Source organism: Mobula birostris, chromosome 1, assembly GCF_030028105.1.
Source record: "Mobula birostris isolate sMobBir1 chromosome 1, sMobBir1.hap1, whole genome shotgun sequence".
NCBI classification, from domain to species: domain Eukaryota; kingdom Metazoa; phylum Chordata; class Chondrichthyes; order Myliobatiformes; family Myliobatidae; genus Mobula; species Mobula birostris.
This window is the reverse complement of record NC_092370.1, coordinates 204082619-204102701: the sequence shown is the minus strand read 5'-3', so window position 1 is coordinate 204102701 and position 20083 is coordinate 204082619. Positions and strand designations below refer to the sequence as shown.

At 38.6% G+C, this 20083-nt stretch overlaps 1 protein-coding gene and 1 long non-coding RNA gene across 3 annotated transcripts in view; one reads left to right on the top strand and one right to left on the bottom strand.

Annotated features, from left to right (window-relative positions):
- Nucleotides 1–1505: 1505 nt before the first annotated feature.
- On the top strand, nucleotides 1506–4717 carry arf6b (ADP-ribosylation factor 6b). The gene is made up of 2 exons (XM_072269411.1): nucleotides 1506–1633; nucleotides 1720–4717. The coding sequence occupies exon 2, from the start codon at nucleotides 1940–1942 to the stop codon at nucleotides 2468–2470; it is 531 nt and encodes a 176-aa protein (XP_072125512.1). The 5' UTR covers nucleotides 1506–1633; nucleotides 1720–1939; the 3' UTR covers nucleotides 2471–4717.
- Nucleotides 4718–7307: 2590 nt separating this feature from the next.
- The window catches only part of LOC140211717 (uncharacterized), a 47468-nt gene continuing 34692 nt past the window's right edge, over nucleotides 7308–20083 (bottom strand). Inside the window, exons 1-3 of one of the 2 annotated variants that reach the window (XR_011889572.1) lie at nucleotides 12843–12911; nucleotides 10125–10325; nucleotides 7308–7963 (exon numbers count right to left, since the gene is read on the bottom strand). This is a non-coding gene — a long non-coding RNA (uncharacterized lncRNA). Of the gene's footprint in view, nucleotides 7964–10124; nucleotides 10326–12842; nucleotides 12912–20083 lie in introns of those variants that run through there. The other variant, XR_011889566.1, reaches the window with a different exon arrangement.

The window sequence follows — 20083 nt, the reverse complement described above, 5'->3', positions numbered from 1 at the left end:
GCCAACTAAAAAACTGCTTTCAACAAATTATGCTCTTGTACTCCTTAGTCCCTCTGTTCCATTACACTCCAAGGTGCCCTATCAAACTTTTCAAAATGCATCACTTCAAATTTACCTGTATTGAAATCCATTTGCTACTCCTCAGCCCATTTCTCAAACTAATCAAGACCCCCTGTAATCAATGATAACCTTCTTCACTTCTCCTAGTTTCATGCCATCAGCAAATTTACTGATCAAGCCTTGTGTATTTGCATCCAAGTCATGTACATATTATAAACAAATAACAAGGTTATTAGATCTGGACAATCAGAGGCCAAGGAAGACAAACGAACCTGAAAGAAGTGTATAAAATTATGAAAGGCTTAGATAGGGTGGATGGGCCATTTTCCCAGAGTGGAAATGTCAAATACTATTGGGCATAGCTTTAAGGTGAGGCAGAGAATATTTAAAGGAGATTTGTGAGGTAAGTTTTTTTCTGCCCCCCAGAGATGCTGCCCGGCTTCTTCCTGCTGAGTGTGTGTGTGTGTTTGTTTTATACAGTTGAAAGGTTTCTGGAATGGTAGAAGCAGAGGCGATAACAGTGCAGATTTACACAGTTACAAGAACTGACACAATGGAGGGATATGGACCACGTGCAGACAGATGTGCAAATTTAATATACATCGCAGTCTATACATTGAGGGCTTATTATTGTGCTGTACTTTTAATATGTTATAATAGACAGGGCCTTTGGAATATTGTTTTCTTGGGCTTCAGTCATTGTTCATGAAAGTGTGTATATTTCAGCAATGGGGCGAAATACACAGATTTTAAATCAACGGTGCCACGACTTTTGTCTCTCACCATTTTCACTCACGGCCTCTGAGACAAAAGTGCGTTGAGTAATGCCGGATCAGTTGACTATGAGGTCATCTTACCATGGTTGTGCTCTAATTTAACGAGAAACAACTGTTTCCGGCAAATTGAAAACTGGTCACCAGAAACGTTTGACCTCAAGATCTGCAAAGCGGCCAATCAAATTAATCACTACGAAACATTAGATACTAAATATATTTAAAGTGATGCATAGAGAGACCTCTGGCACCTGTTGGCCGTTTATTGTGAATTTTTAGCTTTTCAAATTCTTCAAGCATCAGTAATGTAAATGGAACACAACAGAATACTTTTCAACTGAGATCATCAGTTTTCGCCTCAAATCCCTCACTTTTGAGTTTTAATTTTAAACCGACGTGTTTCAAGACAAGGTCGGTTTATAATTAAAACCCCAAAGTGGGTAATTGTTGCACGCATACCCTGTTCGAGCGGTGTATGTGGAAACTATTCTGCATATTTACATCAGCGTTTCCAAACACTTGGCACGTCATCGGCATCTTGCTCAAGACCAGAGCGCCGCTCCAGCTCTCGCTCCTCCCCCGGTCCCCGCCCCGCCTGTCAATCACACCGCTCGCTTTGTGACGTGTCAGGACGTCGCGTGGCTACACGCGAAGCCCCGAGTCTCGCCTCGCCGCATGCGCGGTGGCCACGGGAAGTGGCTACTCGTTCCGCGCCTTTTCCGGTGCTGCCGAGACCGGACAGGAGCGAAGCGGAGCGGCGCCCAGAACAGACCGGAACGGCTGCAACCCAGACCACTCAGGTAACAAAAAAAAGTGTTTTTAAAAGAGCTCGAGAGTTCAGAGGACTTTGCATTAAGTATAAACTGTCTTCTTGTGACCGTTACAGAGCAAGGGAGCCCGAATCAATGAGCTTGTCCGAAAGTGCGGTGCCGGTGCTGTAGTTACAGCGCGGGCGGGGTTCACACACTCACTGACAGCTGCCGCCCTGAGCTGCCGAGTCAAGAGCAGGCGGCAGGATTTCAGGAGGCCTTCGCCCCTTTTCCCTCCACCCCAGACGTCCGCCACGCGCCTCTCGCTGCCCTAGTCTCTTATGTACTTTCTAGAAGATGGGAAAGGTACTGTCGAAGATATTTGGGAACAAGGAGATGCGTATATTGATGCTTGGACTTGACGCAGCCGGTAAGACCACGATCCTGTACAAACTAAAACTGGGCCAGTCAGTCACCACCATTCCCACCGTGGGCTTCAACGTGGAGACAGTGACTTATAAGAACGTAAAATTCAATGTCTGGGACGTGGGTGGTCAGGATAAAATCCGGCCTCTGTGGCGGCACTACTACACTGGGACCCAGGGATTAATATTTGTGGTAGACTGTGCCGACAGAGATCGGATAGATGAGGCCAGGCAAGAGCTCTTACGCATCATCAACGACCGGGAGATGAGAGATGCTATCATCCTGATATTTGCAAATAAGCAAGATTTGGCCGATGCTATGAAGCCACATGAAATTCAAGAGAAATTAGGTTTAACTCGTATCCGGGATAGAAATTGGTACGTGCAGCCGTCCTGTGCAACTTCAGGAGATGGACTATTTGAAGGCCTTACGTGGCTAACGTCCAATTACAAATCTAAATGAGTATATCAAAACAAAACTTATGGCAGATAATTGCCTCTCGGAAGAATATATACTGAGAGAAGTGATCGTTGCCCTTTTACTAATCATTGTTTGCTTTTTTTTGCATTTGTTGGCTTTGCTTTAATTCAGCGCATATGAAATTTTCTAACCTTGAGAACGACATCGCAATATTAAGCATTTTGAAAGGTTTTTCTTTAAAATGTTTGCTATGATTTGAATAACTTCCTCTTTCTGTATTATGATTCGATTTGAGTTTTCCAATACTTAAAGCTGTTTAGACTTCCTTTATAATTGCTGTAGATCGCCGATTTTACATTAATGGAAAAAATGTCTGGACTATATTTCGATTAGTAAATATGAAAATTTATTTGAACAAACTAGTCACTGTATAATTTGTCTTTTTTAAAAAATTCTGATCGTAAGCAATTTATAGAGCCCTGTCATGTGTCAACTTGAATTTGAAGGTTCAGTGAAATGTTTTATTTGTATTCTGAATAGGGTGTATCCTTAACAAATGGCTTACTTGCATTTTCTGACTGCTGAGCTTTAGATTAACAATTTTATAATACCTCTAACACAAAAGTGCAGCCATAAGGAAAATGTTCGCAGGCCAGTAGAAGAGGGGGAAAAATGCAAAGAAATTATTGGAGGCACCAGCTTAATATATTTTCATGCTGCCTTTCAATGAATGCACTTTGTTTACTAAATAAGTTAAATACTCCCAAAATTAATCAGTTATTTTAGTGGTGGGAAATCAGTTGAATGGTGCATATGTGACTTGAATTATTTTCTAATGGGGAGGCAGATGCTAACACAGATGAAACTTTATATTTTTGCCACTTATAATTATTTAAAAATCTCCAAATTGAATGATGTCATTTTAAAGTTTGGTGAAAGCTAGAATGGCTGAAATAATACAATCATTCTGAAGCAAGATTGTTGATTCTGCATCCATTCAGTTTGCCAAATATCAGCTAAAGAGGACAACTGAAATTCTTAAATGTCATTCAAGACTGGTGTTCTTGCAGGCCAGCGTTTACCTTCGGTATTTGTGGGAGGAAATGGTACTTCTTTTCCACTGAGGATTAGCAAGGGCAACCTTTTTCAGTTTAATCTAAGGCAGTAATAGTTTAATGTACTTGTATGCGTGTAGCAATGAGTGCTGTCACTTGCAACTTCCTGTGCCTGTGGCTTTCCGCAGAACTGAAAGAGGTCTCGGGGGAGGCAAGGCCACTTTTATAGCTGATTGTAAATTAGTAGCATATTGAATACAAATGTAAAGACATTAAAGCAGCTTTTGAAGGTTATTTATTTGAAGAAACAGTTCCTAGTCATTAATTTCTGGTCCTGAAATGCCATTGGTCAGAATTCATAGCTTGTAGTAAATGTACCATTTCCAGTTTTGCATTCCATTGTTAATATTATGGCTTTAAATCTGTTAACACTCTGTGTTAATATATGATGTATTGAAGGTGACTGACAAATGAGATCTATACACTCGCTGAACATTGGATTGGAACTTTAAGTGATTTAGGGTAACCTCTGGCATTAAATTGCAGTTAAACTTATGGCAATTTAGTACTGTTTGAATATTTTAATTTTAGTGTCATAGAATGGTAGAGCATTGAGCATAGAGCATTGGGTTCAACTTATGCACACTAGCCACCTTTTCATATTAACTACTAGGCCCAGCATATGCTCCTTCTGTATCTAAGCAATTCAGATGCTCATCTAGATATCTAATTGCTATCAGCATCCTTGTGTCAACTGCTCTCTGAGGCAGTGTACTCTCTAGATAAAGATGGTCTTGTCATATCCTCTCAATTCCTTCTCTTTCCCCTGCCCCTCCAAACCCATGTTCTGTAGTTTCATCTACCTCTGATATGGGGGTAAAGTTTCCTACAGTCTACCCCATCTGATACAATCTTATAGTTTATTATTTATAATATTATGTGACTTAACCTGCAGGTATTTGGGCAAGATTTTTCTGACTTCAGCATGGAATATTCTTAATTTGAAATCAATTTGCAATCTCAGTAAATGATCAATCTACTGTTCAAATATCAAATGTTATTATTGGGGAGGAAGGAAGATTGGTTAGTACAGATAAATGTCTGCAGATTTAGATGAGTTCAATTATTTTTTTATTCCATTTAAAACTAATTTGGGAGTCAAGTATCTATTTGCCTTTATCATTTGCTGGTTCAAGTCAAAATTCGAATTTAGCTCAGGACATTTGAATTTATGTTGAATGAAAATTGCCTGGTGCACATAAATTAGTAAATTTGAAAATTCGTGATTTATCTAAGTTACTTTGATCACAAGAAATTCATCAAACCTCTGATTTATACACTTGAATAAGGATGATACTTCTAATTTGTTTATCTAATTTTAGATAACATGCTCTTCCTGTGTATATATGAGCTTGGCAACTTTTTTTCTTTCTGCCCTGCTGAACATGCCTCACTAATCCAGAACCACATTAGCCACAAATTACACTATCATAATAATTATCCCACTGCTATATGTCTTCATTTTATAAGAGAAACTCTTTTGGATTCACCCACATTTTGCTGCTGTTTGGCCTAATTTATTTCTCTGTAGAAAGTCCGATGAAAGGTTCCTAGAAACATTAACCTTCTTTTCCACATTTTTTCCAGTAATTATTTTTGTTGGACGCCTAGTATGTATAGCTTTCTTTTATTTACTTATAATCTGCCTAAAGCTCAATGTACCAATATTTATTGTTCTACATAAACTTACTTGTGTCTATTTTCCCTTCTAGAGGGAACTCGAATTGTATTTAAATTTTCTGATGATTTCCCAATCTTATTGGATTTTACTCTGTTCTTGTAGATTGTGAACAACATGAGGCATCATTTCTTTGTTTCTGTTCATTCTAACATAATAATTGACAGTCATCCAAAAATCAAACATGTCAGACTGAGAGGAGGTTGCAAATTTTGTTTCCTGTAGGTTGACAGTGATTCTTTTAGACCAGTAGCTGTTTTCATCTGTTTTTGCATATGCTAGAGTAGAGCATCTGTTGATTCACTTTTAAGATGTGGGATTTGAACAAGTTACCTTTTTTCATCCAGTTTTGTGACCATTACATTAGAGAGAGAGAGAGACACACACACAATACTTGATACATTTTAAGTTTGAAATGTTATGCATCCAGAGATGCTTCTGGACCTGGCTGATCTGAACATGCTACGTTATAAACTTAATTATAATAGCCATTAATTTTAACAGTTGTTGTCAAAGTATATTTTGTAGATATTTCAAAACAAACTATGATCTAACTTCTCAGAGGAAACACTGCACTTTCAAGTTTCTTAGCAATGAATGTAATTTTTACCTTGAAAAAATTTAGTATGAACCTGTATTTTCACCAGTCAGATGGCCTGTATGTTGTGAAAGTACCTCTCTTAATTCTAATTGCAAATGACTTTCCCCTTGTTCATAGCAAAATCAGTGGTAAACTCTCTTAATTCTAATTGCAAATGACTTTCCCCTTGTTCATAGCAAAATCAGTGGTAAACTTAGGACAGCATCTTATGATTAAAATGTTGTTGTTTAAAGTCATTCTCATTATTTCAAATTCTTAGTTAATGCGTTTCTTCCTTTCTTTCGAAGTGGAAGTTAAACACAAGCCTGTAAAGATAGCTTTGCAGTGGGATAGAAACTCATTTTATAGGAAACTTTTTTGGATTAATGGCAATTGTATGGCGCACTAGTAAAAGTTAAAGGAGGTCAATTTAGGAGTCCTTTATGGAATACATTTCATTGTTAGGAATCCTTAAGGAAACAGATGTTAGACAAATGTAGGTAAGGACAGAGGATAAAATTGATAATGTGAAATAAAAACAAAACTTTGGAAATACTCAACAGGTTAATCGGCATTGGTATAATCAGAATGACCTAATGTTGTAGACCAGAGATCATTGATTTTTCCAGCATTTAAATTTTTTTAAATTTTTGAATTATAAAATTATCTTGAGTATTTTAGGACTGGCTTGACTGCAATTATTTTTGTTGCAAACACTTCTGTTTTTCAAATGAATACGTATAAGTCCACATTAAACAATTGATTGGAGATTGAATCTCTGAAAATACACCTCTGGTTCATGTTGTTTGCAGCTTGTATGATATTGAACAAGTCAAAGTAACCCAGAGTGGATCAGAAAAATACTGCAGAATTGAATATTCTGTGTAAATATCTTAACTGTTATGACAGTGTCTTAATTGTATAGCAATACATAATGTTAACCTATTCAAAACAGTGAGACCAACACATATGTGTGTGTGTATAGATATAACTTATTTCTGTCGTTAAACATAGTTTGCATCCATGGCCATCTACCCACTGTAGCAATTAATAGTATAAATAGAATTCAAATCTTGTGAAATCCTGCATTGAACTTATTTGGCATCTGTTAATGTCACTGAGGAAGATTCAGAAATTTCTGTTACAAATCATTTCCTCAGCAATTTTCCTCCTTTATGCCTATTTGTAAGCACCTGTCAAAGTTCAAGGATTGTAATTTTGTTTGAAGAGCAGTTATCTTGTGGTCCTCAAAAGTTATTAGGTAATGTTTTACGTGCTTGTTTCATCTACATGAATTTAAATCTATTAAAGTCTACGGCTTGTTAAAGCTTCTGAGCAGAAAAAACAATCTGATGCTAGGTCCTGACTCCAAAAGTCAACTTTTTTTTGTCTCTGTAGAAGCTGCTTGACATAGTTCCAGTGTCTACAATCTCTTTTATCTCCAGTCTATAAATTAAGTTTCAAAGGTACATTTAATGTCAGAGAAATGTATACAATATACATCCTGAAATGCTTTTTCTTCACAACCATCCATGAAAACAGGGGAATGCCCCAAGGAATGAACAACAGTTAAATGTTAGAACCCCAAAGTCCCCCCCCAGCTCCCCTGCCACACGTAAGCGGCAGCAAATAACAATCCCTCTCCCCCCACGGCAAAAAAGCGTCGTCACCTGCCACCAAGCACTCAAGCGTGAGCAAAGCAACAGCGAAGACACAGACTTGCAGTTAACCCAAGGACTTTGCATTTCACCCGGTATTCGACATACCACAGGCGCTCTCTCCCCCTAATAAGGGAGAAAGAGGTATCTCCATTTTCACAGCGAGCCGGGAGACATAACAAACTTGCTGGTTTATGATGTTCAAAGTCCGTTAAGTCACTTTTTTTGAGCTCTGCCAGAAGATCTCAAAGATCTTGGGTCTCTGGGCACACAGCCTCAGACTCCCCTGACAACACAGGGGTCTCCTGCCATGACACCGACCCCTAAATCTGCCCACCTCCAGAGCCCTGAGATCCTAGGCCTTCAAAGCTGAGCCGGACTCTTAGGCTGAGCCCTTGGCATGCCGAACAGCAACGGCCGGTTATGAAATCCTGATAGCGGGTCCCGTTCCCACAAAGAACCATAGTCAACGTGTAACTCTGGGCCAAGATCTTCAAAAGAACCCTGAAAGGGAAAAATAAAGATATTGAAGATGGAAATAGAGCTGTTTCCAAAGATGCAAGCAAAGGATTCACCGTTTAGCACCATCATCACTCCACTCCACCTCTGAGGATAAGTTGATCTATGTTTAAAATTCAACAGGAGTGTTTTTCTAAGACTGCAGTGGACTTCAAGAACCATTAACCTGTCTCAAGAAATTGTATGTAGTATCATTTATTTTATCTACAAGTTTGGTATAATATTCATTTAACGCATTGATAAATCTATTGATTGTATTACCTTAATGAAACAAACTTTGTGATGCTGTAAATATATCCCCTGCAGTGGGCCCTATCATAGCTTTCAGTATTTCTCTCTTGCACTGCTCACAAGACTGAAGTACTGTAAAGTTTGAATGGAGAAAGGAGAGATTTGCATTTAAGTTGCACCTGTGTATCCCTTTTTTTTAAGGATGCCCCTCAACCTGTCAGAGACATACGTTTAAATTATCTGCTGTAGGGCATGTAGCAGTCAGCAAGCTCCTGTAAACCACAATGTGTTGATGACCAGGTAATTTTAATGATATGTGGGTGTAATATTAGCTAGGATACTGAATATTTCTCTAAAGTGTGGCATATTTTGCATTTTTCCAGTCTTGGTTTAAAGATTCACCTCAAAGACCACTTCTGACAAAGCAAAGCTATCATTGGTTTGCAATGTCAGCCTTTATATTTCTTCCATGAGTTTTCTTTGTTTCAGAAGCTATCAAAGGAGCCATAACTGTGTCTTATTCCATGATTACACGGGCATTGTTACAAAGGCTTCTAACTTCATTCTCAAAATCATGCACATAAAGCTTTATTTACAAAGTGTAAGAATTTTATTATTCCTAGTTCATTGAAGCTGTTACAGAATCTTAATCTGAAATATTTGTTTATATGTGGAACTACAAATTAGAAAATGCGTTTTCTGTTTAAGGTACAGTATTGGAAGTAATGTGACTGTGCAAACCCTTATTTAAAGGCAAAGCCGTAGAGGCAATAACCTTGGACTTGTCTTTATAGGCAATGTATGTTTTATTTGGAGATGATGCTTGGAACAGGCCGTTCAGGCCCAACAAATTGCACCACCCAACAAACCACCTATTTAACACTAGTCTAGTCACAGAACAATTAACCACTAACTGGTATGTCGTCGGACTGTGGGAGGAAACCGGAGTACCTGGAGGAAACTCGCATGGTTCACGGAATGCCCCAAGCGTTGCACTAACCGCTGCATTATGGTGGTGCCGTGTTTTAGCTAAAGTCTTTTCACTAAAATGCTGTTTAATCAAATGTTTGTTTCACTTATCGGATAGATACCAGAATCAGCTAACTTGCTCTATACTCCAATTTGGGTGTTCTTTCAAACCTCTCTTTAGATTGCTCCTGCTGAATTGTAGCTCTTGAATTGTAAGCGGCTTCAGAAGTGTGCATCTGGTAAGCTATCACTTGTATCTACCTTAATGCATGTAGAAAAAGCTGCACTAGAATTCTTTCCTGTGATTTTGTTGCTGGCTTTGCAATTATTTTGCCTTCCATATAATTTCTTTCCATGTAACTTCTTTCCATGATGAAAAGTGAATTCATGCCATCTCTTGCAAATTTTTGCAGATGATATCCTTATTGACCTTGGATTAAATGTTGCAGGGAGATTTAAGTGAAATGGGACTGATGACGTTCCTTTGAACCCTGACTTGAATTCAAGCCAGGTGGCCTCCTCTGTCTGATGGACATTTTTTTTTTTTTATCTTTGCACTGTTTAAAATACGATCTGCCTAAAGAATATTGATGTAACTTTTTAACAGTAAATTAGCTGGTTCTGATTAATGTATACTTGAGACTTTGAAGTCTGAATTTGTTCCCTAAATTCTTGGCAGTTCTACAGGTTGGTGGGAGGTTTTTGTTACAATTTAACATACTGCAATGTTTGTCCAGTACTGGAACTAGAACAATTTGGTTATTAAAAGGTCATCTCACCTACAGTATTCAGACAGCTAGTAACAAAGAAACCATTCAATTGGTACTCTGTGCTTCTCCTTCGTCATTTAATCAAAACTTTATTTCCAGTGACAAGCAAATTTCGACACTTACAAATTAGCCCCAGAAAGGTCCTGCATAGTGCATGGGGTAGAGGGAAAGTTTACCTGCTTTTCTGATGCAGTTGCATATCTCTGAGCTGAAGACCACTTCTGCTTCAAAGTTCAAAGTAAATTTCTCAAAGTACAAATGCGTCACCAGAGATGCATTTTCTTGCGGGCGTACTCAGTAGATCTAAGAACCATATTAGAATCAATGAAAGACTGCATCCGGCTGGGTGGGCAAACAACCAAAGTGCAAAAGACAAACTGCAAGTATAAAAGAGAAAGTGATAAATAAGCAATAAGTATTGAACGTGAGATGAAGTGCCCATGAAAGTGTGTCCATGGATTGTGGGAACAGTTCAGTGATGGGGCAAATGAAGTTATCCCCACTTGTTCAAAACCCTAATGGTTGAGGGGTAAATTGTTCCTGATCCTGGTAGTGTGAGTGCTTAGATTCCCGTACCACCTTCCTAATGGCAGCAGTGAGAAGAGAACATGATGTAGATGTTTAGGGTCCCTTATATTAGATGTTGCTTTCCTACAACAGCGCTCCGTGTAGATGTGCTCAATAGAGAGAAGGGCTTTGCCCCTGATGGACAGGACCATATCCGCTACTTTTTGTAGGATTTTCCGTTCAAGGGCTCTGGTGTTTCCATACCAGGCTGTGATGCAAGCAGTCAATGTACTCTCCACCACACACCTGTAGAAATTTGTCAAAGTATTAGATGTCATGCCAAATCTTCATAACCTTCTAAGAAAGCAGAGGTGATGCTGTGTTTTCTTTGTAATTGCACTTGCGTACTGGGCCCAGGCTCTTCTAAAATGATACTGAAGAGTTTAAAGTTTCTGACCACCTCCACCTTTGATCCCCTAATGAAGACTAGCTCATGGACCTCCGATTTCCTCCTCTTGAAGCCAATGAGACAAGTGTTTCACTGTGTTCTTGGATTCTCAACTTTGGTATTGTTTGAGCCTTCTAAGTGGCCATCTTGTTCTGTGGCCTCTACCCTATCTGCAAGAAATTGCTTAGTTGCCTGGATCCTAGTGATAGTGCTAGGTTTCCAAGTGAATCCTGCTACATCCCTTGCATGCTACACATGGTGTTAAATGCGCCAGCATTTTTGTCATTTGGAAGCTCCTGCAGGACTTGAGATAATTGATTTTAACTCCATGAATATGTGGAATGTATCAGGTTTCTCTTTCTGGCATTTCATCATTGGATTAACCTCTGCTTTCCAGATGTCTGGCAGCACTGTTCAAGTGAGTGCTTAAATGCTATTGTTTAAGGATCTAGTGTTTCTAATTATTGATGTAACTTTATCTTGTAAGTTTTTACAATTTGAAACATTTCATTACTCCCAATATCGTGAGTAATCTTTCAAGAGCCTGAACCTTGTAATTGGCATCAAACTCATTCATAACACTGAATTGCTATTATTTGAATGAGCAAGCATTATGTAGCTTGAAATCAACAATGTACCAATTGTTCCAAAGTCATGTACATTAGGTAGGAATTATATTGCAACAATTCTGTTTCTGTAAATTGACTAAGTACCTCACACTTGACAGAATTGTTAAGTGAATGGTTGATTTGTACATTTTGGGAGTTTGAGCTACATTGTTTCTGGACTTCATCTGCGCCAAAATCCATTTGTAAGAATGTTGAATAATTGTAGATACACAATTGTCATGTTTTTCCTCTCCATTAGGTTCTTGACTCTATCTTGATTTAAAAAAAACATTATGAATTTTAAAACTACTTTAGAAAGCCTAATGAATATGGTGATCTATGAACAGCTGTGTCACTTAATAGCTACCTCTTATTGAGATGCAAAACCAAGATTTGCGTTATTACAGTGTCTTCCAGCATTCAGAAAATAGAGCAGCAGCATTAGAATTTTTAAATGAAGATTAAGAGAAAATATTGATACTAGAAGAGTTTGAATTAGAAAAGTTAGTGACTTCAGTTTTGATTCTCTACTTACTTTAAAAATGGTACCCTTCATTTACTTTAATGTTTCCATTAATTTCACAGGGAACTGAGAATTTTAGTAAATCCTTTCTGGTCCCAGTTTTTGAAGCAAAAAAAGAACTCAACTTTTGTTGCAGTGTAGCATGTTTTAAATTATAATGGAAAGTGGTAGTCTTGTGCATAAGTACAATGGCTAAAAAGGCAAACCAGATTTATTACATGTATCTGGCTTTCCATTATCTTCTCTACGAACACAAATGTGTGAGATGTATTTGGAATTTTTGGAAAGCTTTCACTAAGTTTCCATGCAGGAAGTTGCTGAATGAAGTTAAGAGCGTGTGGAAGTGGGGATAATATGTGCTGTACGTGCAGAACTGAAAATGGGTAAAAGGTTAATTGAAGCAATGAGTAGGGATCAATGGGTCTTTCCTTAGCTGACAGACTTTTATTGGTGTACTGCAGGGATTAGCACTTAAACCCTAACTATTTTTACTTTAGATCAATGATTTAGAAGAGTGGACCAGATGTAACACTTCCAAGTTTGCTGTTGATACAAAACCATGTAGGTTTGTGAGTGGTGCTATGTAAGGAAAGAGGTTTCAAAGAGATGTACAAACTAAGTGAATCAACAGCATGGCAGATGAAGTACAATATAGAAAAATGTAAGATTATCATCTTTGGTAGTAGTAGGAAATGTTGAGTTTTAAATGGTGAGGGATTCAAAGAGAAGTGGGAGTCCAAAAGCACTTTTCACTTCAGAGCTAACTTGTTGGCACTGAGGAAGGCAATTTGTATCTTGCTACAATTACCTGAGGCCTTGGTGACACTCAGCTGAAGTACTGTAGACTGCTTTAGTCTCTTCACCTGAATATCAATAGGCTTCAGAGCAGGTACAGCAATAATTCACCAGACTAAAAAATTATATTACATAGATGCTGGAAATCTGAAATAAAAGCAGAAAATGTTGTAAACACTCAGCAGGGAGCCTCTTATTTTCAGTTGTGGAAGAGTTTGAAACGTGAAACGTTAGCTCTGATTACCAGACTGCTTTGTGTTATATGAGAGTTTCAAAATGCTAAGACTTCCTTGGATTCAAAAGAAAGAGATCGGCTGATGGAAGTATTGAAGATTCTTAGAGCGCACAAAGATAAATATGGCGAGGATGTTTTCCTGGCTGGGAATTCGAGAGCTAGGGTCAGAGGTATTTAAAAGAAAGGTAGGATAACTGTAAATTTAGATTAAAACATTTTAACTAGAAGAAAACTTGGTCCCATTGAACATGTTCCACTGGACAAAGGCAATATTATTGGGGTAGTGCCATAGTGATGAGCTGTAGATGAAAGGATCTGGCTGATATGTTTATAGAGGGGTTAAGGGGGAACACAGAAAAGGTATGTAAAGCTGTGAAGTGCAGAACTGGAGGAAATGCACAGCAGCCCAAGCTATGGCATCCTGTCTAACACTGGTACAGTATTCTGCTACAAGTTTACCCATTTATGATAATAACTCACTAATTTCTCCAAACACTGCCTATATCTACTTTCAGAAGGTAAGCTAGCTTAATATAAAAGAAAATACAAAAAAAGTTTTTCAGATATATAAGGAGTAAAAGAGAGATGAGAATGGATATCACATCACTGAAAGGTGACACTGGAGAGATAATATTTTGCATCAGTCTTCACTGAAGAAGACACTAGCAGAATAACAATGTGAGTGTGTTTTTGGTGGGGGGGGGGGACAGAAGTGAGTGTTGTTACTATTACTAAGGAGAAGGTGCTTGGGAAGCTGAAAAGTCTGAAGGTACACCTGGGCCACATGGAATATACACCAGGGTTCTGAAAGGGGTAGCTGAAAAGATTGTGGAGGCATTAGTCACGATCTTTCAAGAATCACTAGATATTGGAATGGTTCCAGAGCACTGGAAAATTTTAAATGTCACTTTATTCTAAGAAGGGATGGAGGGAGTCAGAAGGAAGGAAATTATAGGTGAGTTAGCCTGACTTCAGTGGTTGGAAAAACAGTGGAGTCTTATGAAGGATTTGATTTTGGGGGTACTTGAGGCACATGATAAAATTGGCCAAAGTCAGCATGGTTTTCTAAAGGGGAAAATCTTGCCTGACAAATCTGTTGGAATTCTTTGAAGAAATAACAGGCAAGATAGACAAAGGAATTAGTGGATCTTGTTAATTTGGATTTTCAGAAGGCCTTTAACAAGGTGTCGCACATGAGGCTGCTTAACAAAAAGCCCAAGGTATTACGGGAAAGGAAATGGATAGAAGATTGGCTGACTGGCCGGAGCCAACCAGGGAGAATAAGGTGGAGTCTTTTCTGATTGGCTGCTGGTGACAAGTGGTGTACTGCAAGGGCCAGTGTTGGGACCGCTGCTTTTCACGTTATGTGTCAATGATTTAGACGAAGGAATTGATGGCTTTGTGGTCAAGTTTGTGGGTGATACAAATATAGTTGAAGGGCAGGTTGTCTACAGGACAGACAGTTTGGGGAATGGGAAAGGTGTGACAGATGGAATATAGGGAAGTGTATGGTCAGGCACTTTTGCAGAAGGAATAAAGGCATGGACTATTTTCTAAATGGAAAAAAATCAAAGGTGCAAAGGGACTTGGATTCCTCATGCTGGATTCCCTAAAGGTTAACTTGCACGTTGAGCCATTGGTGAGGAAGGCAAATGCAGTGTTAGCATTCATTTCAAGAGGACTAGAATACGAAAAACAAGGATATAATGCTGAGGCTTTGAGTTATTGGTGAGACTACACTTAGAGTATTGTGAGCAGTTTTGGGCCTCTTATCTAAGAAAGAATGTGCTGGCATGGGAGAGGGTCCAGAGGAGGTTCATGAGAATGATCCCACTAATGAAAAGATCAACATGAGTTGCTCTGGGGCCTGCACTCTGGAGTTTAAAAGAATGGGGGGGGGGGGGGCAGCAGATCTCGTTGAACCTATTGAATAGAAAGTCTGAATACAGTGGATGTGGAGAGGATATTTTCAATACAGGGGGAGTCTAGGACCAGAGGACACAGCGTCAGAATTGAGGAACATCCACTAAGAACAGAAGTGAGGAAAAACTTCTTTAGCCAAAGGGTGGTGAATCTGTGGAATTCCTCAGCTATGCAAGTCGAGTCATTGGGTATTTTTAAAGCAGAGGTTGATGGGGGTTCTTGATTAATGAGGGTGTCAAAGATGACAGGGAGAAGGCAGGAGAATGAGGGATAATAAATCGGCCATAATGGAATGGCAGAGCAGTCTTGCTGGGTTGAATGATCTAATTCTGCTTCTTGGTCTTGTGGTTTTACATGTGCAGGGCATTTCCAGGATGCACCATTTAGCTTCTGATTTTAGCAATAGCTCTGATCTGTATTTCTCAGCCTTAATATTGCAATTTGTTTGCTTTGTCTTTCATTAGTTGTCCTCTTCAGTCTACTTTTCAGCTCCATTAACCATGGGATCACCTTGGTAACCTGGATTTCATTCTGCTAAGTATCACGTAAAGTTTATTGTCATTTATATAACATATATAACCATATAATTTATGTAGAAACGAGACATTTGTTTGAGCTAGGGTATAAAATACAGTAGTACCCATAATACACAATAACTTTTGAAGGTACAGTTAAAATCTACAGATGAATCACATGTAAGTAACAAATTAAAGTGCATTAATTTTAAGTATTGGTAGTATGGAACAGATTAACCAGTGACACTTTGAATATGATCCGTCCGGGAGTTCAGAAGCCTAATAGCCTGGGGGAAGAAACTTCCTCATCATTCCTTGTGCTATCCATCCATTTCTGCGACCTAAAACTAATTAGTTCTCTCACTTCTCTACAGAGTTAACCTAAAGACTATTTTTCTGCATATCCTTCAAGTGTTTGCAACAATTCTTAATTCACTACCTGCAAGTTTTTGGTTTTCAGTTGCTTTTGGTTCTTTGGTTTATCAATAATTTTCAAAGTTGACGCTTTTCCTAAACAGGATTTTACTTTTGAAGTAGTGGAAAAATCGTGTCAATATTGACTGACAATTCTGCATGAATTGTTCCTTTGATGGGTTGAATTTTTAAATAAACTTCCAAATTTGTGCAAACTACATCTTGCAGGTGAATATCAAGCAAAGCTATTCCTGCAACAAACATACAGGTATTTCCATGAATTAACTCTCACAGTGTAAATTAGTTTTGTTTTTCAAATAAGTGTCTGGTATATGCTGAATTATTAACCAGCTACAGCTTAGCATTGCACAGCCTGAGAACAGTAGGGTTGATTCATTCAAGTGGGAGATGCTTCTCAGTGCATTGTTTTTTTTCTTCCCTTTATCTTACAGAGTTGCATATTGATTTTTAAGAAGTATTTTGTATTATGAACTTAATTGATTTCACATTTGTAACAAGCCATCCCTAGATCTTGATCCCACTTGGGGCTGGGGCAGTAAGTGGCATGATCAAATGTTATAAATGATAACTTTGAGGCAGTGCTGCCACTATATCTGTTTACACCACAGAGATGGTATTAATAATATTCTACTTTGGTTTTTATCACCCAAATACAAATCTTTACCCAGCTGAATAGCGATTACTTTTAATATACTCTACCAATTCTTGCTTTTAGGACAAGTGTCTTTTGAGATTAGAAACCAAACCAGTAGAGGAAATTATCAGGATTTCATGTGCATACAACATTCTTATTTTTGTACATTTTACAGCTTTTGTATTTAACAGGTAACACTTAATATTGTACATCTTTAAAACTTGCATTATATTATCAAATATGCTGACTATACAATGTGATTTAGATGAGGAAACATTTTAAGTTTTGGGATGTGCATACTGTACAGTATTTATTTTGGCAGGTGGGGGCTGTATGTTGTGATTGATCTGAATGGCTGCGGTCTCTGTCTACCAGTCTTTTCATAGAGCGCTCATACTTGTTAATTTTCACTTGCATTCTTCAGTTATTAATCCAGCAATGAAACTCTAAATTAGCCAGCCTGTGGTCTAGTGGCATCGCAACGGACTTTTGAGGTGAGTGGTGCCAGGTTTGAATCCAGCCGGCTCCTAGCATGCTTTCCATCCCTGCTGGGCTGAGCGTCGAGCTAGCAACTCGGCCTTGTAAAAAAAAAAAAAAAAAAAAAAAAAAAAAAAAAAAAAATGAAATGGTAAGGTTGCTGCCCAATGCACCACAAGGTGTGGAAAGGAATAACAATAAAACTCTGAAGAGTAACATGAGAAAATATTTATCTGTAAACATCTGAAGATCAAGGAAGTACCTGTAGCCATTAATCATATAAAAGAGAAAATTGTTGGCAAGGTTGGCAGTGTAGAAATATTTTAAAGATCTGGCATATGGTTTAATGGCACAAACCATTTACAAATTTTGTGATTTGTACCCATGAACATTTTTGATTGTATTCATGAATGAAAGATCTTGAATCCCTCATGTATTGATGAGGAGATTGTATTTTCATATGGTATTAATGTTCCATCCAACAACCAATATTCTCCTATCACCTTGTGCATTTAAAAGCAATTTAGTACCTTGCAGATGCATCTAATGTTATCATTATACATGCGAAATGATATTTAGCAAACTCTAATATTTTCAAACTTTAAACATCTTTTAGATTCAGTTTGAATTGGTCTACCTACGACATATATACACACACACACACACAACTTTTAAAATTAATAAATCAGTATTCTCTAAAGTGATTGAAACTGAAAATATTTTGTTGGAATTATGCACTCAGTTTCCACAAAATTAGATTGTTTTCATTCTCTGGAATCAGGAACAGGTTTCACCAATTAATGTAGTTTAGGAGTTGGAGGTGACCTTGCAACTAACTTGTTCTGCAGGCACAGTTAAGCTAGTAATCATTAGACAGCTTGCAAGGGGACAAAGAAACTTGTTCCTAGCTTATTTGTGAAAGGTGATATCTTTTAGAATAGACCATGTGATTGGATATGTCAAGTTTTTCCACTATGTATAATTCAGTGAAAATCTTTTAATTTTCTTTGGCTGCATCAAAAAAAACCAGATTTGTACAGAATGCATGAAAAGATTAAGTTCCTGTAATTTAGGAGATTGATTGACTGCTTTTCTTTTGGCCTTATTGAATATGTATGCGGAGCCAGATTTGCACTCAGATAAGTGAATTACAGGATTCTGTTTAAAATGTTCATTGATACAAGTATTCTGTGATTAACATATTATCGCTGGCTTTCAATACTGGAGCTTGAAAAAAAACCCAACTTTAGTCATGTTGCATCTCCATGTTCACTGAAGTACATGGAATTTAATTTGAAAATATAATGTTAAGTTGAACAGTCTGTCATCACCTTACACCACCTTACTCTACGTTATTCTGTTTGAATATCACATTTTTGTTGCTAATTTCTACCTTCTCCCTCTGTTGGCACCCTCTCCTGCCAAAAGGAAGGTATGTCCTTGTTTATATTTCAAACTTCAGCAAAGTACAACAGAGTTATGACATAATATGTCCTGGAAAATCAACATCCCAAGATGTCAACCAGCAGATTTGATCCCTTTTAAAAATAAAAGAACGAATGTGTACTCCTTATTCAAGTGTCCTTATGTTAATGGAAATTGAAAGCAGTGAGCTGACTGATAATTTGTGTAGGTTTCATGCGATGCATTACAAATTGGATTACTGAACAACAACTGTGGTAATCTGTTCTGATTACTCTAATGAAATATGTTGCGTGTTTTAGAAATACTGTGATTAAATGCAAAACAATTAAATGTAAGATCACAGCTTCCTTGCACCCACATCTGAGTTCCATTCCCACTGTGACACTGACACTGAGCTCTTCTTCCACCGCTTCTAATCCTACTTCTTTAGCCAGCCCGCACTGATGACCCCTTCTCCCATCTTCAATCCTCCTCCTCCTCCTGGATACCCCACTCTGATCTTCTGCCAGCTTGGGATCATTTCATTGCTAAGTGATGATCAGCCATCAACTGTCTAGACTTCAGCACTCCTCTCTCCATTTCTAACCTCACTCCTTGCTAAAGCACTGCTCTCCACTCTCTGCACTAATCCTAACCTCCCCATCAAACCAGTAGGTAAGGGAGGTGCTGTAGTAGTCTGGTGGACTGACCTCTGAGGTCAAGCAACAACTCTCAGCCATCACGTCTTACTTATCCCTTGTACAGGACCCTACTAAGGAGCAGCAGGCCATTGTCACCCGCACCATCACTGACCTTATTAACTCTGGGATATCCCATCCACTGCCACCAACCTCAGTTCCCTCACCCGACACCTCCCATTTCTACCTCCTACCCAAGATCCACAAACCTTTTTGTCCAGGTAGACCCATTGTTTCTGCCTGTTCTTACCCCACTGAACTTGTATCTGCATACCTCGACTCTGTTTTACTCCCCTGGTTTAGTCCTTTCCTATTGACATCCGTGACACTTCACGTACTCTTGATCTTTTCAATTACTTCAATTTCCCTGGCCCAGATGATCTCATTTTCACCATGGATGTTCACTCCCTATACACCTCCATTCTCCCATCAGGAACGCCTCAAAGCTCTCTGCTTCCTTCTGGACACCAGATGCGACCAGTTCCCCTCCACCACTGCGCTCTTTCGTTTGGCAGAGCTGGTCATCGCTCTCAATAATTTCTCCTTTGGCTCCTCCCATTTCCTTCAAACAAAAAGCGTAGCCATGGACACACGCATGGGTCCCCACTATGCCTGCCTTTTTGTCAGGTATGTGGAACAGTCCGTTTCAAGAATACACCAGTATCACTCCCTAACTTTTGCAACATTACATTGACTGCATTGGTGCTACTTTCTGCACCCATGCAGAACTCAGAGAGATTTTGCCTCCAACTGACATCCTGCTGTCAAATTTACCAGGTTTGTTTCTGATTCGTCCCTCCCCTTCCTTGATCTCTTTCCATCTCTGGAGACAGTTTGTTTGCTGGTCTTTTATAAACCCACTGATTCTCACAGGTACCTGGACAAACCTCTTCCCACCCTGTCACTTGTAAAAATGCCAGCTCCTCTCTCAAT